The sequence below is a fragment of the Malus sylvestris genome, chromosome 5, assembly GCF_916048215.2.
Source record: "Malus sylvestris chromosome 5, drMalSylv7.2, whole genome shotgun sequence".
NCBI classification, from domain to species: domain Eukaryota; kingdom Viridiplantae; phylum Streptophyta; class Magnoliopsida; order Rosales; family Rosaceae; genus Malus; species Malus sylvestris.
This window is the reverse complement of record NC_062264.1, coordinates 11,353,518-11,377,666: the sequence shown is the minus strand read 5'-3', so window position 1 is coordinate 11,377,666 and position 24,149 is coordinate 11,353,518. Positions and strand designations below refer to the sequence as shown.

The following is a 24,149-nucleotide window of genomic DNA, read 5'->3' as shown; positions in this document are numbered from 1 at the left end:
TAACACACAAATTTAACCCTCTTTTGACAATTGTAGTACAAGTATAAGTAGGGATCGTTCTGGACCGGGGATTAGGAAGGCTTGCTAATAACCTCTAAATTGACTCAAAAACATAAAACTAAACTTAAAAACACTTAACAAGACTCACAAGACTCAAAGCAAACTTAAAATACTCAAAACAGCTTAAAACAACCAAATAAACTTAAACTAGACACTAGGAATGACTTTGGACGAAAATTGACTTTTACTTGAATCAAAACACTTAAAAACACAAAATAAAACAGATTTGAAACACTTTGAAACAAGAAACTAAAAGGGGGGTTTTGATTTGGATGAAGTTGAAACAAACAAACAAGTATGAAAAACTAGACAGATTGTAAAACAAATTTGAGAAATAAAATGATGGATGGGATAGCTAGAGGCTTTTTCTCCACACATGACATGTATGCAAATAACTTGATTTCTAGTTACTACTTCATTGAATTATGAACGACAATGCTCCAAATTAACCGTGACATCACTAGTTAACTCTCAGATTTTCCTTGTTTTATTGGATTGGATGACATCATTCGACAACCCAAAACATTCTTCAAAAGTTCCCTACTTGACATCATAATAGAGATACAATCAAAGATCATTACGTTTAATGAAAATCATAAGCATTGACAAAGCACTTGCAACTATGACATCATGTCACTCATGCTAGGAATTGAACTTAATGCGATCGTTTATAAGCGATCTTCACTACATGTGAATATAAGTTTGTAACGATTATGCGAAACTTTGTTATACTCTAGCAACGGATTTATGCATGCCAATTAAGTGTCAACCCTTAATTAACAAATACAAATAAGTTATCAATCAAATAGTTAAGCCAATTGCATTCACGATTCAAGAGTTCATAACTGGAATTTATCAAATCATATTACACACATAATCATGGCTTTGAAATCACCCCTAGCTAAGAGGGGTTTAGCCACTCATATTCACAACAAAACAAAAGAAAATGAATTTAAACATTGGAAACAGAAGAAACAAAACACATAAACGCTCCAACGATCCAAGTTGGACAGCAAGCACGTCCAAGCACTTTCCTTCCCTTCCTTTGCTATGGCACAAGGTGTTGGTGAGTGTTTGAAGGTTTGTTTGTATGGAAGAATGAATGTAAAGATGAATGATGTGTTTGGATGAAGGTTGTATTGAAATGGGGATGAATGATCAAGCAAAAACTAAACTATATGTCTGCCACACACACTTCCTTTTATAGAGGAAGTGCACGGCAATGGAGGGAATTTGGTGGTGTTTGCAATGATTCAAGGGTAAAAATGAAGTAATGATGCAAAGCATGGGGGTAAAATGGAATGGTGTTGCAGCAATGAGTGCATTGAGGGGTGTTTGAAATGATTCAAAGGTGAAAGTGAAGTGATGATGCAAAGCATGGGGGGTAAATTAGAGTGGTGTTGCAGCTAGGGAACATGAATGATTGTGCATATGGTAGAGAAAGGAAAGGAAGGTGGAATGGTGCAGAAATGAGTCAAAGGTGCTGCAAGACTCATGATGCACGGCATGGGATTCCAAATGTGGTGGATGGTGCATCAATGAGTGTATGTAATGGAGGTAAAAGTTGTATGAAATCTGGTGCATGAAGGGGACAAGGGTGATTATGCATGGCATGGGTGGAAAGGTGAGTAAGTGGTGAATCGATGAGTGCAAGGAGGTGAAAGGATATTGTGCACATGGTAGACAAAGGAAAGGAAGTGGAATGATGCAACAAATAGGCCAATGGAGGGAACATGGATGATGATGCACGGCATAGGAATCCAAAGGGAGTGCAATGGTGGTGCACGGCAATGATGGAAATGTGAATGGTGGAGTGACACCCCTTTGTGGCTGAGCTCTTTGTCCTTTTTACACTAATTCTTCTTTCTCTTTAACACATTCCTAGCTTCTTTAGTCTTCAATTTTGTCTATCCACCTTGCTCCATGCATGTGCTATCCATTCCAAGCCCAAAACTGCTCCAAAATGCACCAAAATGCATCTTATTGCTTTATAAGGCCTATGGACCTACAAACACACGAAAATAGCTTAAAATACATAATTAACTAAGAAATAACAACATAAATGCATGAGAACAAGCTAACTCAGTCGCATAAATATGCTCCTATCAGCGGTCATGTCATTATTCATCACAAAGTTCCCAATGATAAAGGGACCAGTAAGGGATAAGAATGATGGGCGTCATATGTTGTCTTGAGGAGACATGGCTACCTCTTCCATAGCATTCAAGTCTAAACAACAGTCGGATGGGCCAAACATTTTCAGAAATAATGAAGAAAAAATGAGGTACAGTAAATCTCATAAATACAAAAATAGGGGGAAATTCCTACAAGCGGTAACTCTATGAACGTACTTCTTGAGCACAACTGGTGCCCCTATAAAAGGAAAGGCAACAGGGTCGTTTGTTCAACAATCAAAGAGGCATCACTCTCCAAATTTCGAGAAACAGATTTTCCTGAGTAAAATTTATTAGCAATCTTCACACGCGACATCAACTCTTCAGATACCAAGGATAACTTTGCCAAAGAACTCTGACAAAGTTAAGGCATGAGAATTTTGAAGTTCCAGCTACCCTACTATTATCCACAAGGGTAAAAGAATAACACCACTACTGGCTAATTGGAAAATTCCTAGATGTGTCAACCTCCATCTTTCGTGGAAAAGCATACTCACAAGAATGCCTAATTTTTTTCTCACATCCAAGAACACACCTTCAACAGATTTGCTTATTCAAAAATCGAAGAGGCAACGCTCTCCGAATTTCGAAAGCTAGATCTTCAACATATCTTCTTGCTCAAAAAATGAAGAGGCACCGCTTCCGAACTTCGAGATCCAGATTTCTTTGGATAAAACTTGTCTGCAATCTCCACACGCAACATCAGCTTTCCGAATACCACATACCACTTTTTCAAAGTGCTCTGACAAAGTTAAAACACATGAATATTGCAGTTCCCACTACATTACTATGACCAAGAAGGGTAAAGGAACAGCATTACTACTTGTTGTTGGGGAAATTCATATATATGTCGACCTTCATCCTTCACGGCTAGGCAGACCTGCAAAAATGGTCAACCCTCATTCACACCCAATAGGGCACTTACCGCGAAGCCTCTCGAAATACTTAACTTCCTTCTCCCCCGATAATACCTTTGCAAACCATCCACATCAGAGCAAGAGTATCTCATATCATGCTTTTTCCTTGTCTTTTCCTTTGCCCTTGTTCTTACCTACAAGACAATGAGAAAGAAAGCAATCAGTCGGAACTTGAAATCAAACTTCCGATCTGGAACTGATTGCCCAGAACCTTTGCCTGGTTGCTTACCTAGCATTGTTCTCAAGTACTCATCCTCAACTGTTGTCAAGGTCACGAATTCCTTCGGTAAATACCTCAATACAGTTGATATGATATTGACGTTTTACACTGAAGCTGCCAAGCATCGATGAGTCGCTGAGGAGTAGTGCTCTAAAGGACCATTTAAATGCAAAGGTTGCGCACCCCTTCTACGATGTAAAATATTGAAGCAGAAGGTTCAACGATGAGCTAGAACATATCACTACAGCATGACACCCTTCTTGCAGAACCACACAATCCAGACGGAGAAGTCTAAGTCAAATCTAAGCTCGGCATCGCTGCCCTATCTGAAGAGCTCGATAAGCTTCAACAACCTTTTGCTAGCACCATCGCCAAAGAGCAAAGCCTCACCCTACCACATCCACTACTTTGTCAACAGCAAAAGTATCCCATATCATCAAAGTCGAACGTACTCTAGATTTGACGGACTTGTTTTTACCCTTAAATTCTTGAGTCGACTCGCTCCTTTGGAGGAAATTAGAAAACCCTACAGCCCAGTTCAAGAGAAAACTTGTGGAAAGTCAACAAGTACAACAAAACACGTGCCGATTCATCCGATACTTCTTCAAAAGCAAGAGTATCTCATATCATCTCTTCTCCATGTCCTTTTCTTTGTCCTTGTTGCGATCTGCAAGACAAGGAAAAGAAGAACAATCAGCCAGAACCCGAGATCAAACTTCCAATCTGAGATTGATTGCTTGGAACTCTGATTACCTTGTCTGTCACCTCTTTCAGCAGATCTCCTCGCTCAGAGACTTGGAGGACTCCTACTATAAGGTTTGTATCGCACTTGACCAAGCCTAAAACTATAAATAAGTTTCAAATGAAAATGATACATTACCTTGTGCATCAACATCGACTAAAGATACCACTCCTGGATAGAGGACAAATACCCCCAGAAAAGATGCCACTTCTACCTATAGGGCAGAGGCAAGTGAAAATGATACCACACTTCGGTACTTAGAAGTTTCGTGATTACTCAGTGGCTTGGATCTTGCAAGTCCCCAACCGAGGAGCTTCCCTCACTCGAGAACTTAAGGGAGCACTGTTTGTACCATACTTGAGCAATCCCAAAACTACTGAGCACCGGTCAATGTTATACCATCAACAACCCACAAGAGTTTCCCTCCAACCAGAAGGCCAATCATAGTGCAACACGTGTCAACATCAGAGGCCAATCACAGCACGACACGTGTCAAAGATAGAATAAAGCTAGAGACTCCCTTCTATAAAATGAGATCATTCTCCCACAATATTTCCTAATGTCATTTGTACTGAATCATTCACTAGAACTCACTAAAGGATAGCTTGAACATATGTACTTGTGTAAACCCTTCACAATTAATGAGAACTCCTCTACTCCGTCGACGTAACCAATCTGGGTGAATCACGTACATCTTATGTTTGCTTCCCTGTTTCTGTCCATTTACATACTTATCCACACTAGTGACTGAAACAATCTAACAAAGGTCTCAAACTTAACACTTTCTGTTGTACCAAAGTTCTTATTGATTTTGTGCATCAACACGCTTCGCATCCAACGTTTCAGCTATGCATCTAGAACTTTGACTAGGGGTTTACAATATGGTTCAGAAATCTAAAAGATCAAACCATTAAGAGACAAGCGAGTAGAACTGGCCATACTTGGTTGGCTCCGAATCAACAAGAAGTTCAAATGTCATTCTAACGCACATTCCGGAGAAGTTATTTAAGGATGATTTACTCATGGTCAGTTGGTAACTATCCATCTTCGAAGCAAAGCCCATTCTTAGAAACATAGTTAGGGGCAATTGTGGGATCATGATTTTCTAGGCCCATGACACGTGGAGAGAATGATCAAAATGCCTGAAGCCCATGGAGCGTAGCCCATAGGCTTAGCCCTATTAAAGATATTACTTGTCTCCCAAGAAAGGAAACCCTAGTTAAAGTCAAATTAGGATATCTTTGAGATTAGGCAAATATAATCATGATTCTAGGAAGATTGAGCATCATACGCTAGATTTCCTCCTATATAGTCTCCTGATTTGATGAAGATTACTTTCCCTACAAGAACTCTCAAGATCCCTCTCTTTCTCAAATCTATCTCTCTACGACGACCTCTTTATTCTCTACAAGACTACCATATACATCCACATCGCTCTAGATCTATCACTCTTTCTCAAACTGCTACAAACTCATTCTCTCTATGCTTAACACAAGTCCTTATGCCACCGTCTAAGTGTAAACACATTCATGGAGAACTCATCTCCCAACGCCCAGTCATAGACTATTCGTCAAGGATGATTTACTCCATTCTTTCTTATAACTATATTGGTGGTTTGATTATCTTTCCCGGAGAAATGTAGGCACCCTTTCTTGGATTCAACCCCTCTCCCCTCATAGAAGATCATGGGCTAGTCCGACTGGATTTCGCTTCCATCCATAGATGTGCGCTAATTTGGTTCCAACAGGACGGAAAAATGGTTAGGATCAAGTTAGGTCAAGAGTTCGTTTTTGTGGTTTCAGTTTTCCTGTAAAGTTGGAAACATACGAAGAGAATGCTGACTTCCAAGCAAATCCCATCCAAGCAAGTAGAGAGCCTGGACATTGCCAATAAGTCAAAATAACTGTTTCTTGCCTATCAAACATAACAAGCCTAAGCTCGTGGAACATAATCCACCACATATACCAAGCCAAGATAAATCATGTGATCCAACTCCATTTAATTATAGAAGTACAACGTAGTAATTAAGAAAGCAAAGTGATGAGGCTCCATCCAGGTGACAAAGTACCGAAGCATGCTCAAAAATCAGAGGAATCAAAACACAAAACTATCCTAAATCACCTTAGAACCACCCGAGTCCGAGTGTATGTGGAACCAAGGGATTCCCGATTACTACAAATGCAAAGCTTCAAGTATATCCTACTACCAGTTTTTCATCTGTATTGAAACTCTACATCAACATCAACATCAACCATCAAATCCTGCGCCTGAAACACGCAAAAAAGCTTCAGTCTCGCATAATGTCTAATTTAAGGAACAAGATAATCAAATTGTACAACTTAAGTTGGTTCAAACTTACAATCCCAACCGCATGCTATGTAAACTCATTTGAATTGGCAATGTAATATCAGGGTATAGGCAGGGTTAGAGAACAAAAGATGCGTCAGTGCAAAGAAAGAAAGTGTCACTTGCCTTCAAAACTAACAGCAGCATCGCATAGATAAAAAGACTAGTCTCTGAGCTCTCTACTGAAAATTTGAAAGCCCTATACGGCCATTTTCATTTCTATCTTCTGATGAGGATCATAACCTATCAGTTGGAAATCAGCAGCCGCAAAAGAATCTATATTCTTTTTCTCAGGATTGATCTTCAAAATCTGCATTGAAATATAGGTAGGCAGCTGTAAATAAACAAGGTATATAAGAGGTAGAAATGCGATAGAGAGAGAGAGAGACAAATTAAGTAAAGTACACTTTCAAAGACCAAAAACAAGACCATGTATGTAACGTTATTAAACTTACTGGAAAAGGCTTGGGCAGTTTTTCAAGCTGCTCCTGCAAAGGCCTGATGTGAGTGCGGTAAACATGAGCATCCCCTAAGACATGAATGAAATCACCAGGAACAAGATCTGCACAAGATAAAAGTCTATTAAGGACTCTAAAGACGCAACATCAGATGTAAGTTCTTAAATCCATCAGGTAGAAATGGAGAAAGAGGTGCCAGCTAAAAGAGTACTATTTAGAATGCATACCACAAACATGAGCAATCATGCATGTCAGAAGAGCATATGATGCTATGTTAAATGGAATGCCAAGGCCGATGTCAGCAGAACGCTGATACATTTGACATGATAACTCTCCATTGGCTACATAGAACTGCAAGGAGAAAGAAGGATGTAGTAAAACAAACGAGATGTGATAATGAAATAAAAGTTATAACGTCTCAAGATAAACCTGAGCAAACATGTGACAAGGTGGGAGTGCCATCGATTTGAGATCAGAAGGATTCCATGCTGAGAGTATAATCCGCCGATCATCCGGATTGTTTTTAATCTTGTCAGTAACATCTAGCAACTGATCAAATCCTTGACCCGTGTAGTCAGCATGCATGTCAGTATACCTGTAACATGGAACAGAAATAAGTGAGTTTGAAACTAGACTTCATTACATAAATTAAATATCTAGAAGCTTAACTATACAGAAGTTTACCAACCTGGCACCAAAGTGTCGCCACTGGAATCCATATACTGGTCCCAAGTCGCCCTCTTCCTTGTCAGTTAAACCAACACTGAAGTGGCAGATACAAAAATCACTTAAAACTGCAATACACTTAGAAGTCCTCACACACATTTGGGCAGTCTAATACTTGCCTGTCAAGGTAATCTCTAGATGCATTCCCATCCCATATGTGAATGCCTTTCTCCTGAAGGACCTGCCAAGTAGTCAAAGACTCAAATATAAGTATTATATATAGACGGAAGAATCTGCTTTCTTGCATCAAACTTCTCTGGGGGATGAGGAAATCAATGGCATTTTTGTTGAAAATCTTGCTTTTTACAAACTAGAAAGTTGAGCATGGTCCCATACTCGTGGAAGCGAAAATTAAAATGTAACTTATGAGAACATAATTTAAATGCAAGAAGCTTCAAATGGTCCCTTTCAACTGCTGTAAATTCATAAAATTATAAACATTTTCAAAGCCACAGTCCTGAAAGCATCGAGATGAGTCATCTTTTTGTTTTAAATATACTGTGGAGAAACCACAAACACAAATTTCAAAATGCTCGACTTCGTACAGAAATCAACTTTTTAATAAAGGGGGACCCCAAGCCAACAAGGCTCCCCGCTTTGCGAGGGTCGGGGGGAACGTCTATCATATGCAACCTTACCCTTGCTTTCCAAAGAGGCTATTTCCACGAATCGAACCCATGACCTTTTGGACAAATTTTTAATAAGCTAGAAAAATCAACTCGCTCAACTGTAGTCCCATATGATGTAAAGACAAAGAAACAAGGAAAAATATACATAGCATTCAAAAGGAAAAGGTTCAACGAAATCGTAATACCTTGGCATTTGTTGAACCACTAATGAACCACAGAAGTTCTTCAACAACCCCTCGCCAAAATACTTTCTACGGACCAAATTGTCACAATGTATGTCAGTTTGAAAAGGATAGAGAATCAAGTACCTAATAATCTAACCTCATGCCAAGAGAGTAAAATGGAATCTAATAAATTTGAAGCAACACTTGCGTGGAAGAACAAACTTAGTGGCACGGAGTAGGTTGAGAGAAAAACAAAAATCTGAAAACGGAGAATATGCATGCCTTAGTTGTCAGAAGGGGAAAAGTTCTTCGCAGATTAAACCGCATCTGTAGAGATACAAAGTAAATGAGTAAACATCAATTATCCATTTTAATCAATCGACTGTTAAATGAAGGATAACAGGACTTTCTTAAAAATCTTAATTTAAGATTACCTGGCAACCGAATTTTGACAAAGTACCAGTCCCTGTCCTGTCATCCTTAGCAGTGCCATCAGAGAGTATTTCTCGAACCAACCTTAGATACATGTGCTCCTCATGTTTCTCAAAAATCATCTTTGGCAGATAAGAAAAATTCTTCACCTCACACTTCACAGAGTCTGACTTACTATTAGAGTTCAGATCATTGTTTTCACAAAGGGATTCAACTGCAGAATTTCTTACACGAACAAAAGTTGTGAAAGAATGACGAATGCCATTTTCAACCTTAGGAAAGGATGAATACCACGGCTGAAATACAGAGGAATCAATTGCAGGGATAAAAGTGTCACATTCAATGTTTGTCTCTATTTCTGTAATATGAATGGCTTCACAGCCAGACGCATTGAGAGCTTCCCTGGATACAGAAATTTTAATAAAAAGAAAAGAAAAATAAAGAAACATGGTTTAAAATATTGAAATTAACAAGAATGTCACACCTTAATATCTGGCCACCTCCAATGAGAAACACTTTCTCAATTGACAGACAGTAAGGAGAAGCAGCTAACAATTCCAAAGCAGATGCCATGCTTCCGCATATCACAACATTCTCTGCAGTAGCAATATCAAAACTCCCGGAACGAGTCAGAACAACATTAAGGCGGCCAGGTAGAGGTTGATGCTCAGGTAGAATGCTCTCCCATGTTTTCCTACCCATTATAATTGCATTCTTTTTCGCAGGATCTGACGTGGTCACAGTGATGTCCTTAAAGAACTTGAGATCAGACGGCAGTCTCCAAGGTAGTTTCCCATCCTTTCCAATACCCATTTCTCGAGTCGCAGCCACAACAACTTGGTACGTCCTCTGTGGATTGGGTTGGGCGTTACCATTTCCATTTGCACTCACCAACAATTCACCAGCCATAGTTGAACCCATAGTCCGAAACTGGCCAAAATGAGAGCCGCACAGCCAATTATTCCGGAAGTGCAGTAAACCCTACAATGTAGCATAAATATGTTACGAATAACAAAATAAAACTAAATACAAAAGTGCAGACACGAGCATATAGCAATCGAACGAGAAAACAACACAGCAAATGAGATCAGAGAAAGTGCATAAGATAATTGGGAACATTATATTCGTAATAATCGAATTTCAAACAATTGGGGCATCTACATCAAAACCCGCCAAATCCAATATTTCGATTATCTATAAATCAAGATATAAACCATTAACAGAAGTGTAAGGGTTACAACACAGTTACCGCTGCTACCGCCCACTTCGACGTCAATCAGTGCAATTCAGGCGAAGCATTTAGTTAAGATTTTAGTGGATTTAAATGCTATACTGTAAATTAACTAATTTATTTATTAATTAAAATACAAATAAAAAAAAACAGAACATTTGGAATTTTGACATATTAATCTGATGGTAAAACTTGCATGGAAATGTGAAAACAAAATAGAGAAATTATGATCAGACCCAATCAAATAATTAGTCCAATAAAAACACAAATGCCACTAATTTCAAGCAGTTTAAACCCTATGACGGAAAAAATACAGAAAAAATAAGTAAAGCAAACAAAAAAAATAGAAATCTAAGTATAAAATAATAGATCATACAAAAAAACAACAAAATCACACCAAGTTAAATTAAATAAGTAATATAATAAAGATAAAATAAATAAATAAATAAATGGAATGGATTGGAATGGAATGCGAGAAGCAACTGACCGATCGTAACGCGAAGAGCGAAATCTTGGAGTGGGGGAGCTGCCAAGAGCAGCGGCAATCTAGGGTTTGAGAGCGGAAGGAGCGAGGGAGGGAATTGGATAAGGCTGAAACCGCTTTCTTCGCTTTCAATCCTTTTCTTTCTTCTTTCTTTTTTAACTCTGGGACTGAGAAAAAAGGGCGAAAATGTAGAGAAGGGGGGGGAGAAAAAGAGGAAAAGAAAAGAAAACAATTGGAATCAACAGCGATTGAGTGACATGTATAATCCAAATGCAAAAGGGCAGTTGACGCGGAGTACCGCCAAGGACTCTGCTTGCGGAAGGTGGGTGGGCCTACTTAAATGCCCCTGCCCACAATTCCACTGATATGCCAACTAGAATAATATTATCAACATAGTGCTATTCTAAAGCCCCATTTTTACGTTTCACATCTTTATTAATTTTTTACCATTAATTTTCGTTGAATTCTTTCAATTCTATGTTCGAAAATTGAGAAGGTTTATAAGAAGTGAGAACTAAAAAGTTTTTTTTCAACGTCACTTTTAGCTAAACTAAAACCATTGATATTAAAATGTTATTAAATGAATACTACTTGTCTGAATGTATTTTCATTAAATGAATTGCCAAGCAATTGATATTAAAAGGTTTTTTTTTCAAATAAAATATAATAAAAGATCATTTTAACTTTAATCTTCGATATAAAATTTAATCAATTTCGCGCGCTAAGCATTATGTTCATGTAAGAATTTGACAGGCCATCACACTACTATACCATGACTATAATTGTCAAAGAAGCTTCTCTAAGTTGGCGAGAGTCCATTGGGTAAGAAGTGACATAATAGTGACATTCTTCCTAACTAAGAAAAAAGTGAAAAGAACAACAAAATTCTGTTATATAAGAATTTACAAGGCAACCGTACCCAAGGAGAGATTTTATCTATGTGCCCGAAACTCGGTCAACAAGCCATGTATTATCTACAAGTCAGAGAGAAATTTTTACGAGCGTTGTTCCACTTATATAATGATAAATGGCGTATGTGCCCTTGTTTTCAACAAAACTTACCAATACCAATATGTTATCAGTACATTATAAAAAATTTTGTTTCAAAATCAATAACGCGTCCGTTGTTTATTCGAGCGTAGTCAAAAGAAAATTTCTACCTATATCATACTTAAACAACAATAGCACTGGGTGTTGCGTATCAAATCTTCAACTGAAAACAAGGTGAACTGCTCTTGTAACCTGACGTTGTTTAGACCATGAATTGCTCATAAAAAACGATGCACTCAATTTAGAATTGTTCAAGAAAAAAAGGTGATTCAGAATTGTTAAAGAAACAAGCGATCCGTGTTTTCGATACCGTAATGCAAATGGCTCTGCAACTGGAAATGCCATAACTTTGATTGTGCAGTTGATAAAGGTTTGCAAATAGTTACATAAAACTCTTCACTGCTTATCAATCTTTTGTTCCTTTTCCTCTCATGATAGCTACAGTCGAACTAGTAAACAACAAAATAAGGAGGTAAAAATCACAATAAAAGCTAACTTCGTATCCCAATACAAAAGTTCCAGAGTTACAACAAACCACCATGAATTAAGGGGAGATTCGGGCCTCTTTAGCCGGCACTATCTTCCAATCTCTCGCAATCAAAGACCCTCAAAGAATCGCATGTGGTCTTCAAATGTCTCTGCATGACGGATCTTGGCCACTGACCCATCTTCTTGAACCTGAAAACATTGTAAAAACTCTTAGAAACAAGTTACTGGAAAAGAGGATAGATACTGGGGTTACGGCGTAGGGATTGTTTGCAGTAACAATCACACACCCAATATTCTGGAGGACGCATTTTAAGATTGTAAGTTGAAGCCATGCTCATGCAGTAAGCACCTGCGTCGTGAACCACCAGACCAGCTCCCTGAAATGGCAACTTTAGTTCAGCAATCAAGCACCAAAATCCAAAAAGAAAACCTCCAGAACAGAATAACTGAGAACATCATCGTCGTTTGATCTCCTAGTTATACAAGACAATAAATGATTATAGCTCTGACCTTCCAATAAGAAGTTTACAATTACCTTCGGTGGCGTTGGAAGTTCTCTATCCTTCCCTAAAAAATCTGCAGACTCGCAGACAGGGCCCACCACATCGAAAGTCGAAATCTCAGCATCAGGTGGTGTAGGAGCAACTAGTTCTATATGCTGCAAGAAAACTCCCACAAGTCAACTGAGACTTCAAGCCAATAACAAAATGGCAAGTCTTAAAAGAAGGACATGATTAATTATTATGCGACAGTCAATGATTTGAGTCTAACATTATAGCAAATAAGGAAAGGAGTGTGAGATAAGGCAACTGAAATACACGACATTTGATCAAAGGTAAATCAAGAATGATGCATTCCAAATGGTATAACAGAAGCACAATAAGACACAGAGAAACAAAACTGATAACAGTAATTTTTTAGTGAATGAAGCTGAGAAAAGTTTCCATAACAAAGTAACAAGGGCACACAGTAAGCCACTATAAGAAAATTACTTGCATACATACAAAACACAAAATAAGATCCAAGAGTTTACACCATGGATTACATTGAAATTTTTCTCGCACAATGAAAGGATTTCAATTGTTCATCATCTCCGGTTAACATTAATGACTTTGACATCAAAAGCAAGACAAGCAGTTGACTACACTTGAAAACTTACTTGATAAGCATCATAGAGACTGGGACGAATAAGTTCGGCCATGCTTCCATCAATCACAATAAAGTTTTTGGTGCCATTTGTTTTGACACCTGTAACTCGGTTGACCAAGCAGCAGGTGTTTGCAATAAGTGATCTACCAGGTTCAATGATAAGATTTAGACCTCGTGATAGGACCACGCCACGAACCTACACCCTCAGCATCAACATTGAATAAATGTTAGTGAAAGTTCACATCAATCAAGATAGAAAAAACTTTTGATTCTCTTCAGTAGAATAACCATAAGGGAGCAAGCCCTAGGAAAATCCCTGAAGAAAGTCTTAAGTGTTTCAGGAAAAAATAGTCAATACTAGACCTGGCATATATGGTATGCTTATTGATTATTTGGGAACAAAAAGCTCGCAGAATGGTATGGGCAACTTAATCCCTTATAGCACTTACATGATCTTCATGAACCAACTCCATAAAGAGGCTATACATTCTTGTAATAAATGTAGATGCAATGGTCATACATGGACTCAACATTCTAAAGACTCATTCTAAACACATCACATTTAACATCTGTGAGGTCCAAAGGATAGGAAAAAGCCAGTAGTCTACAATTGAGATTTCAAGGAGCACCGAAACATGCATGTGCGTACTGCAGCATTAATAACTTCCTTTTTTACAATACTACATTAAGGTGTTATCCCATCACTCATGTACGCAGGAATTGCATACCTAAGATAGAAAACAAGATTCAAAAGAGATCAAACTCACAGTGTTGATTAGATCTCTGGGTTTCGGAAGTATGGCACCAGAATGATAATAATCTATCCCAAGTCCACCACCGATGTTCAAGTAATCAACTTGAAAACCTTGAGACCGGATTTCATCGATGTACTTAACCATAAGAACAGCAGCATCCCGGAATATATCCACCTGGTAATACAAAAGGGAGGGGGGAAGAGAGAGAGAGAGAGAGAGAGAGAGAGAGAGAGAGAGAGAGAGAGAGAGAGAGGGGAGAGAGAGAGAGAGGGAGAGAGAGAGAGAGAGAGATACTTAGACTTTGTAATCTGAGAAGTGGGTGTAGTCTGTCACAGAATATTAACAAGAAATCCACATATACTAAAATAGCATAGCAAAAAAAAACGAAGAATCATAAGTCAACCAGCCTGAACAGAAGAAGGCGAAAGAGAAGGGCAGCTTATAATGCCTTCCAACCAACACTTACCAGCTGAATTTGAAATGGACAAATTAAACCTTTATTCACAAAAAGGTTCTTTATTTAAAGCTGTAACTCTGCATTATGAAGCATAAACCAATTGATTTATGTTTCTTCTTAATGTGTTCTAGAATGACCAGAAACAAACATGGTTTTAAAAAATTTATCCTAGTTGAAAAATTATATTGATAATATAAAAGCATATGCATAAGTCATCAGCATACCTTGGTAATGGTGGATCCGAGATGACAATGGGCCCCAACAAGTTTTAGCTCATCAGGATGTGCCTTCACAGCATCTAAAAACCATTGCAGCTTCTCATTTCTAATACCAAATTTGGAATTCTTGTTCCCAGTGGCAACGTAAGCATGAACCTATGAAAACAACACATTAAAACAGAATATAAATGAATTAAGATCAATTTAAAGTTCAAATGCTCAGTACAGAGAACTTTACAATAAAATTCAAAGGATGTGCCTTTACAAAAATATTCAAACACTAGCCTAAATCTGCAATTGAAGTTGGAGGAACTGGTGAGTCATGGTGATTTGGGTACGATCTGTCCAGCATGGCCCATACCAAGCATCTGTCTACATTTGTTTCTAAGAAATATAAAAGGGCATCACATTCAAATAAGTGTAACTATCTGAAGCACTACCATTGGTAAAATTGAATTCACTTTCTACAAAAATAGAAGTGCATATGTGGTGCTCATGGTCCAAAGTTTTAGGTTTTTCATGTCAGCCTCCGTGTAACATCATAAACAGTTTTCATTGCCAAAGCTACGTAGCATGGGTACTGATCCCCTGGTAGTTGGAAAACACTCTTCACAGCCACAGAACTATGTGGGACCAGGGAAAATATCAAACTTGCCATAATGGATGTCGCATTATTATGAAACTAAAAGTATGCAGTCATGGCAAGAACACTGCTGGTTAGCCACATAATTAAGAACAAAACTTAAAGTACAGATGATATTAATCATTCTATAAAGTTAACATGGAAAAACTATTATAAACTGGTATCAAATATAACACAATAGGAATTCTGATTCTTATCAAATTCCTTGTTAATTATTAAAAAATTATCTCACCATGAACCATATTACGCATCAAACACATTCTATATCTTGAAATATTCAGGAAACGTGATTCTCGAGTTATGCATCAAGAACCTTCCTAAGTTCTCATTGATATAATTTTAGCTCAAGCGTCACAATATCAAATAATGACTTTCAGTTAAAGATTTATGTCCTAATTTTTCTAAAAAGCATATCAAACATCTCATATTTCTAATTTCCTCACTGCCATGATTCATGAACATTGACACATCGTGGTTTAAGTATGCATACCTGAGGATCTACATCAGGGTTGATCCGAAGTAGAACATTGACCCTCTTGCCAGCAATCCTCGCAGCGGCAACAATGTTTTCCAAGTCAAATTCACTATCGATATTGATAAAAACACCTTCTTGGGCCGCTAAAACCAAGTCCTCCAACAATTTTCCATTCCCGTTAAAAATGCACCTGCACTCACACAATTGTACAACCATGAATTCAAATATTCACACAAACAATTATAAATAATATATAAATATATATATACACACACACACTGGGTTATGCAGAATTTTTACTTGGTGGGGTCGAACCCGGCTCGGAGAGCCAACCGGAGCTCATTCCCACTGACAAGAACAGCACCGCAACCCAATTGCCTCAAATGCTCCAAAATCTTGAAATTGTTATTGGCTTTAATGGCGTATCCGATGACGGAGTTTAACCCCTCCAACGCCTCCTTGTAGGCCTCGACGTTTCGGGTGATCTGAGGCTTGCTGTAGAGGTAGAAAGGGCGTCGCTCAACTGAATCGATGACGTCCTGGACCTTGAGGCCCTCGCAGTAGAGAAACCCATCGGAGGATTTGGAGAAGCAGTGCTCGAACGGCGTAGTTTGGGACAGGGATGTGGATGGGTTTTGGGAGACGACGGCGGCTCGGAGGACAAGGGGTTTTAGGGAGGTGCGGGGTCGGAGGGGTAGAATGGGGTTTTGGAAAAATGGGTTTCGGGTTAAAGGGTTTTTCAGGGGTTTGGAGAAGGATGATGGGGCATGGAAATGGAGCTGTGCGTGTGCTGCCGCCATTGAAAGCTCAAGGGGAAGAAGAAGCAGAGTGAATGCTGACTGCTACGAGACCTGCTGTTTTACTGACAGGGAAAACTTTTGAACCAGTGCTTTCGTTTATTTTCTGACGGTTAGATTTTCATACTTTAATCTAACGGCGCAGAATAATTAGTAAAAATACTAATAAATTCAAGGGGTTAATAAATTCAAGGGGTTAATTACACATGCACCTTCAGGTTCTTGGCATATCACAAACATCCTATGACGTTTTAAAATCATTTCACAAAACCCTTTTCGTTAGGGTTTCATTAGTTTTATGCTGACATCAACAAAAAAAAAATTAAATGACAAAATTAACCTTATTTATATTCCAATTAGAAATATGATATTCCAGTTAGGAATACGACACTCCAACTAGAATATGATATTCCACTTGTAGCTCAAACATAATATTTCTCATATTATTCAAGTTAGACTAGCCTAGTGGCTTTGTGTTTCACATGATACAAGAAATTTCTGAAGTATTAAAGAAATTCCTTGTGTTCCAGTAATGTTTTCTATGCGTTTCTTGATCATCTTCTTCTTGTTCACAATATTCTTCCCCTCTACTAATAGCCAACTCTATGACTATGAGCTTCAAGCATTAAAACAATATACAATCAAAATAAAACTTAACACGACACATTTAATAACAATCCAACATTCAACAATCCAATATTTTCAACAGATTGCAACAATTCAAAATCAAACTTAGCATGATAAATTTAAAAACAATGTACAACCAAACATAATATTGTCATATTCTTCCCAAAATATTAAAAAAAAAAAAGTCATAATCCAACTGTAGCAACTTCTTCAAAATGGTTGATTGTCGACAACGTGGTTTGTTGCATTGGCTTGGCTTCTAATCTCTTGACTTGGTTCAGGAGCTTGACTTTCAATTTCCTGGCTTGTTGCATGAGTGCTACCAATTTGAATTCCCTCATTTGGAACTATCAATAGAAATACCAAAATTAAACGAAATTATGAAAAATGAAATCATATGTAAAAATTGAAAATAAAAAACAAAATATCACATTGTAGTAGCTAGTAAATATGAAAATAGATTCTGACCTACTTTCCTAGTGTTACCAATTTTCCTTGGTGCATCAACTCCTCTACTCGCTCTTCTCGTTCCCCTTGCAAGATTCACACCTCCTCTTTGAATCATTTCAAGATTTCCATTTGGGCACCTTCTTCTATTATGACCCAATGTTCCACAAATTTTACCTGATAATGCATAAGATCTCTTTCTCTTTCCCCTGTTCTTACGTTCATTTGCCTCTTTTCTCCTATTTTTTGTGGGCCTCCCATGGGGTTTCCTTAAGGGTGGGGAATAAATGACATCATAAGGGTCGTCCACCCAGTATCTCTCATCTGGAACAGGGTGAATATGATATGAGTATGATGCCACATACTTCTCTTTGGTGAAGAATTCATGACAGTAGTCTTTTGGGTTGGCTCGCTTTCGTATAATGCATGCACACATATGTTTACATGGAATCCTTCTAATTTGCCATTCCATACAATTGCAGTAGCTTGTAGGCAATCGCACAATGTGCCTTTGAGAAATGTCATGCACTTCAAACTCGTCTTCACTTGGTCCAATAAAAAAGTTCATGCTAAGTGCTTCAAAAAAAAAAAAAGATAGACTACAGAATAAACAAAAACAATTTGACAATTATTACCTGCATCTGCATGAGCTATTATAATGTTCTTACATTCTCGCACATTCATATTTAACTTCCTTCTTGCGCCTTCAGTTAGCCTAGTAAGCCATGCTATCCCTCTAGCACGCCTCTTTAGATATTGCCTCATCATTTTTTTTCCCTAATTGTATCAATGAACTATATTAATATTACCTCATCATTACCTGCATGAGCTACATTAATATTGGTTTTCCTCTCCACTTGTTCACCATCGAATTAAATGATTATGACATATTGTTAGTAATATGATCATTCTTTACACAACGATCAAAGGTATGCCTGCTCCATTGCGAAGGGTGACTTAAAAATACAATTGGGCATCAGGGGAAGTGCCTATAAAATAAAGTGGAAATTGAGAATTTAATTATGAAAACTGGGTTTAAGGGATGAACGGGAGTTAACTTATATTCTAAGGTATTCAGTGCCAAGTGGTATAAGCACGGTATGGGACGTGCAGGCTTGGATGCCTTAGGTATGTGTTAGTGAGGTTAGAAGGGAGTGAGTACATTCATCCACCTCATTTGCATATATTTTATGTATTTACAAAAATTGTCACATTTTAATTATTATTTGGTTGGTAGCTTCGGTTGTAAAGTAATTTGTACACTATTTTATTACGTTGTTCAATAAATTTTATGTATGTAAAATTTTGTTATATGATGTATTGAGTAATCGTTACAAATTATTTTATTTTATTTTCCCCCATATACTGGATGTAGAATTTATTTTATAGCTAAAATATGGCTCACACCCTAACTCGTGAATAGTCTTTATTCATGGGTCGGGGTGTGACAAACTAGGAGTCGTGCCATGACCTTGGCTCTAAGCGCCAAGAACAAGGAAGGCTTTATCGATGGTTCTATGAGTAGACCAAACAAATCCTCCACCTATGAATTGCAGCAATGGAGCTGCTACAATAACCTCGTAAAATCGTGGATACATTCAATCTCACAGGACATTCGAGCAAGTGTGATCTACAATGAAGTGGTCGCTGAAATCTGGAATGACTTGAAAAATCATTATTCTCATGCCAACAATGTTCACCTCTTTCACATATAGCAAACGATTCCTGATTGTACTTAATCAGGCATGACCATAAGTGCTTACTATACCCAACTCAAGGGCATTTAGGAAAAGCGTTATGCATTATGCACCATTCCTACCTACGAGTGTGGAACTATGAAGAAAGTCATGCAATATCGTGAAAACCAAACGACTTTGAAATTCCTCATAGGACTTGATGAATCATATGCTGCTGTTACCAGTCAAATTCTACTTAGAGACCCTCTACCTTCAGTTATCAAGACACATTCACTTATCCTATAAGATGAGAAACAACATATCGTTTCTTCTACCACAACAGCCAAACTTGATGCTGTAACCTTCACAATTTGAAACGACCACCATAACTCTAGGAGAGGCTTCACGCCACAGAATCCTTATTTAAAATGTGACTGATGCGATATGGTCGACACACTTCAAACACTTGTCGATCACATATTAAGTGTGACTTTTGTGGTTGGAAATGACCACAATTGATGTTTGTTAGAAGCTCAATAAGGCCAAGGAGACGAGTGATTCACAAGATCGGCATACATCCAAGGTATATCATGTCCAGTCCAAGGAAGCACCATCCTCATAATCAAGTCTCTTCAGCCTGACTACCGAGCAATACCAAAATCTCCTAGTGTTGCTAGGCAACAACAAATCACAACCATGGCCAACTTTGTAGGTGACACTTCCAGCATTAACAACTTATTAGGGAAATCACTTCGAGGTATTGCTCTTTGGAAAAACAACTTGGATTTTGGAGTCAGAGGCGACGGAGCACATAGTGTGGTCCCTGAATCTGTCCACCACTTGCTTACCAATGCAAAATTGGATCGTGAACCTTCCCAACAACTTGCTGTGACACACATAAAGAGCATTTTCTTCTCTCCTAATTTAATATTACATTGTGCTATGTGTTCCCTCATTCTAATTAAACTTGATCCCTGTCACTAAGTTGGTTAAGCATTCAGATCATATTGCCATCTTTGCTAAAGACTCATTTGTGTTGCAGGACCTAAACTTGGGATGATGATTGGGACGAGAACTAAACAAGGGGGCTCTACTATCTTACCATCAAAGATGACAAGGCAGCATGCATGTACGTTGGGGCATCTTTGGAATCAATAAAGTTTTTGGTTTGTTATCTCATTCTGTTAAAGACGTCAATTTTTATGAGATTAATGATTGTTCCTGTTCTTTGGCTAAACACACTCATTCTCCTTTTTCCATGAGTTCCTTCAACTCCAAATCACCTTTTAAACTTATTCATGTTGATATTTGGGGTGGTTATCATGTAGCAACATACAATGGCAATCGTTGTTTCTTAACCATTGTTAATGACTCCACACAGTGCACTTAGGTTTACTTAATGCACCACAAATCTAACACATCTCAATTTTTAACAACCTTTATCAACCTTGTGGAAACCCAATTCTTTACCAAACTAAAAATTGTTCGTAGTGACAATGGTCCCAAATTCACCATGGCTAAATATTACTCTAACAAAGGAATTATACACCACACCAGTTGTGTCAATACCCTTCAACAAAACGGGGTGGCAGAAAGAAAGCACCATCACCTTCTCAACAATACTTATGCACTTCTTTTCCAAGCAAAACTTCCTAAAAAATTTTGGGAGGGGGATGCCATTTTAACAGCCACCTACCTTCTGAACTGAACACCTACACCATTCCTTCAAGGCAAAACACTCTACGAATTTCTCCACCACAAACATTCCACATATAACTAACCACTTAACGGTCTTTAGCTACCTAAGTTTTGCATTTACCGATGACAAGGGACCCACCAAATTTGATGCACGAGCCACACAATGCATTTTTTTTTGTTATCCTAACAGATAAAAGGGATACCGTCTCTACAAACTTCATACTATAAAAGTTTTTGTTTCTAGAGATGTTTTATTCCATGAGCAAATATTTCCCTACTCATCATATAAACCACTATCTGATGCCATTCCACCATCTGATCTCCCTGCTTATTTTGATAATGTTATCCGTTCTCTTTTGCCTACAACTACCGTTGTGCCAATGGTGCCAGACGACAACTCCACAATAGCACTGTTTACTCCAGCCACACCTTCTACGCCGACTACGACAACTGGTGCACCTGATACAGTACCTGAGGCGTCTCCACCTTGCCTTACTCATCACACATAGCCATCTCGCTATCTGCAAGATTACCAAGTTGGAGTCTCTCTTCCTTCATGCTCCCACTAGTCATCTACCTTGGCAGTAGTCCATACACCAGGTAGTCTTTACCCTTTAGCATATGTGATTTCTTATGATATGTTATCTCCTTAACATCGGGCTTTCACTACTTCCATTTCCATGGAGGTTGAACTAATCTCATTTTTGCAGGCCATGTAGCATCGACAATGGCGTCTTACCATGTGTTAGAAGATTGATGCTTTAGAGGCTAATGGTACTTGGACACTCCAACCTTTGCCTCCTAAAAAGAAGCCAGTTGGTTGCAAATGGGTGCAAGATTACGCATAACCCAACACTGGCACAGCCACGTTAAGGGCTACCCTGGGCACTTATATTTAGTCACTAATCAGAATACTCTCGGTTTAATTATATAAAGTTATGTAATAGAATTTACAAATCATCTCTTTTTTTTACATCCTTTTCCTTACATTACTACATTTTACACTTTTCGCGAGGAAGGGCAATTCGTCGTGTAAAACGGCATAGCGTCCCATTGGAATTTTTGCGACAAAAAGTTCATCGCGCATAAATCGTCGCTCAAGGGTCATGAAAACAGACTTTGCGCAACAAGAACAAAAATTTTGCTGCGCAAGAATGAACATGTGTGACGAAAGAGACGCTGTCACGCAGAATATAAGGGAACGAAATGAGTTTATCGCACGTAACCTGATGCAACAAAGTGAGCTAAACAAGATACAGTACATGAGATGGCGAGTCTGGTGGCCAATAATTCTACACGACGAATACTTCATATAGGACACTAGTTCATAAAAACTTTACGCGACCAAGTGTTCGTTGTGCAGTAACAATTTTCTTAATTAATTTTAGGGTAAATTACATAGTAGCCCCTCAGGTTTTGAGGTTTATTACAACCTCATACAACATCTTTAAAACATTTCACGTTCATACCTCATGTACTATTTTATTTCAAAATAATACATCCGTTACATTTTCCTTCCATTGATTTGTTAAGTGCTGACGTGGCTGCCACATTTGTGCCACGTGCTGCCAAATGTATGCCACGTGGCAAAAAAAATAATTTTTTAATTTTTAAAAAAAAAAACTTAATCTTCTAAATAAATAATAAAAAAAAGGTTAGAAGATCCAAATCCCATCACCCCGTACCTGAACCTTGAAAGAAGAAGAAGAAGAAGAAGAAGGAGAACAACCATAAAACTTAGAACCATGATCCCGTCGGCGAAACCCATATCCCAGTTGTTGGAAGTGCCCGCAATCAATTAAACATCAAGATTAAAACTTCAATCCTATCTAATTGAAAATATAACATCTAGGTTTTGTACTACTCCAAGATTTTCACATGCGTTTTCTTTTTGTCTCCAATCTGGGATTTGTTTAGATGTGAAAATTAGAACATGGGTTGTGATTAATCAGTGAAATTAACATCTAGGTTTTGCTAAAGCTTCGAAATTTCAATCTAAACATCGATTAATTAAATAAATAATTGGGAGAAAATGGATTTAGGGAAGAGGGGGCAATACATACAGAGTCGTGGTATGAAGTTGAAGGATTTGTGGTGAGGATAACAAAGAGCGTGGCAATGAAGAGGAGCCCAACCCAGATCCCTTCCCCCTACCCCAGTGCAAAGCCCATCCCCATCCCGGGGCGAACCCAGATCCCATAAAACCCCCCTCCCCCCCCCCCCCCCGACGGCGAAGTCCAGATCTCAGCAACGCCCCCTCCAAATCATTTTCCATCTGTGGTGCACACCCATCCTCCACCTCCTCCTCTACACCCATCTCCACCTCTTCCGTCCACCCATCTTCCCATCTTCCGCTACCCACCTGCAACCCAAAAAAGAGGAAAAAAAACAAAAAAACCCAGCACACCCACCCTCCGCCTTAAATCCACACTCATTGGGGAAGACAGGATATGGGTTGCAGGAAAAGAGAGATGGATTTTTTTTTTCTTTTTTTTTCTAGGTTGCAGGTAGTGGGTGTGGAGGAAGAGGTGGAGGATGTTTTTTTTTTTTCCTCTCATCTTCTTCTTCTTCTGGGTTGCAGGTTGGGTCGGGGTGGGGGGTTGCGGTTCAGCTTTTGTTTTTGTTTTTTTTTTTTGGTTTTTTTAATTTAGAAGATTAAGGTTTTTTATAAAAAAAATTAAAATTTTTTTTTGCCACGTGGCATACATTTGGCAGCCACGTGGCACAAATATGGCAACCACGTCAGCATTTAACCGATCAATGGATGAAAATGTAACGGATATATTATTTTGAAATAAAATAGTACATGAGGTATGAAAGTGAAATGTTTTAAAGATGTTGTATGGGGTTGTAATAGATCTCAAACATGAGGGGCTACTATGTAATTTACCCTTAATTTTAAGTTAAAAAATAAGAAATTGTCGATACATGTCGTCGCGCAAGGATAATTTATTTGTTTTTTTCTTTTGTTAATTTAATTGTTTTCCTTTTCTTTTTCTTTTTTTCTTTTTTTCTTTTTTTTTTTGTTCTGGTTACATAATTTATGTAAATAATAATTTCTTTTTTATTAAAATTGCAACTATAA

The 24,149-nt window shown here is 38.1% G+C and overlaps 2 protein-coding genes across 3 annotated transcripts; both read right to left on the bottom strand.

Moving 5' to 3' along the window:
- Positions 1-6,088: 6,088 nt before the first annotated feature.
- On the bottom strand, positions 6,089-10,831 carry LOC126622017 (bifunctional dihydrofolate reductase-thymidylate synthase-like). The gene is made up of 11 exons (XM_050290662.1): positions 10,587-10,831; positions 9,353-9,849; positions 8,871-9,270; positions 8,719-8,763; positions 8,458-8,523; positions 7,763-7,824; positions 7,606-7,680; positions 7,347-7,512; positions 7,145-7,268; positions 6,915-7,021; positions 6,089-6,769 (listed from the first exon to the last, which is right to left on the bottom strand). The coding sequence occupies exons 2-11, from the start codon at positions 9,787-9,789 to the stop codon at positions 6,659-6,661; spliced, it is 1,593 nt and encodes a 530-aa protein (XP_050146619.1). The 5' UTR covers positions 9,790-9,849; positions 10,587-10,831; the 3' UTR covers positions 6,089-6,658.
- Positions 10,832-11,933: 1,102 nt separating this feature from the next.
- On the bottom strand, positions 11,934-16,719 carry LOC126622018 (diaminopimelate decarboxylase 1, chloroplastic-like). 2 transcript variants are annotated; one of them, XR_007623252.1, is made up of 9 exons: positions 16,120-16,719; positions 15,835-16,009; positions 14,708-14,857; positions 14,039-14,200; positions 13,282-13,467; positions 12,658-12,780; positions 12,410-12,499; positions 12,172-12,311; positions 11,934-12,082 (listed from the first exon to the last, which is right to left on the bottom strand). XR_007623252.1 is itself a non-coding variant. In XM_050290663.1 (8 exons), the coding sequence occupies exons 1-8, from the start codon at positions 16,617-16,619 to the stop codon at positions 12,231-12,233; spliced, it is 1,467 nt and encodes a 488-aa protein (XP_050146620.1). In that variant the 5' UTR covers positions 16,620-16,718; the 3' UTR covers positions 11,934-12,230. The 2 variants fall into 2 exon arrangements, 1 of the variants encoding a protein (XP_050146620.1); XM_050290663.1 differs by having other exon boundaries at positions 11,934-12,311; positions 16,120-16,718.
- Between the last annotated feature and the right edge of the window lie 7,430 nt (positions 16,720-24,149).

Excerpts from the sequence above, each read along its gene's own strand:
- LOC126622017 (XM_050290662.1), bottom strand. The coding sequence starts at position 9,789 with ATGGGTTCAACTATGGCTGGTGAATTGTTGGTGAGTGCAAATGGAAAT. Across the intron at positions 7,681-7,762 it reads TCTAGAGATTACCTTGACAG|TGTTGGTTTAACTGACAAGG; the intron begins GCAAGTATTAGA and ends CTGCCACTTCAG. Across the intron at positions 7,022-7,144 it reads CATGATTGCTCATGTTTGTG|ATCTTGTTCCTGGTGATTTC; the intron begins GTATGCATTCTA and ends TATCTTGTGCAG.
- LOC126622018 (XM_050290663.1), bottom strand. The coding sequence starts at position 16,619 with ATGGCGGCAGCACACGCACAGCTCCATTTCCATGCCCCATCATCCTTC. Across the intron at positions 14,201-14,707 it reads TCGGATCCACCATTACCAAG|GTGGATATATTCCGGGATGC; the intron begins GTATGCTGATGA and ends TTGTATTACCAG. Across the intron at positions 12,500-12,657 it reads AACTTCCAACGCCACCGAAG|GGAGCTGGTCTGGTGGTTCA; the intron begins GTAATTGTAAAC and ends TTGCCATTTCAG.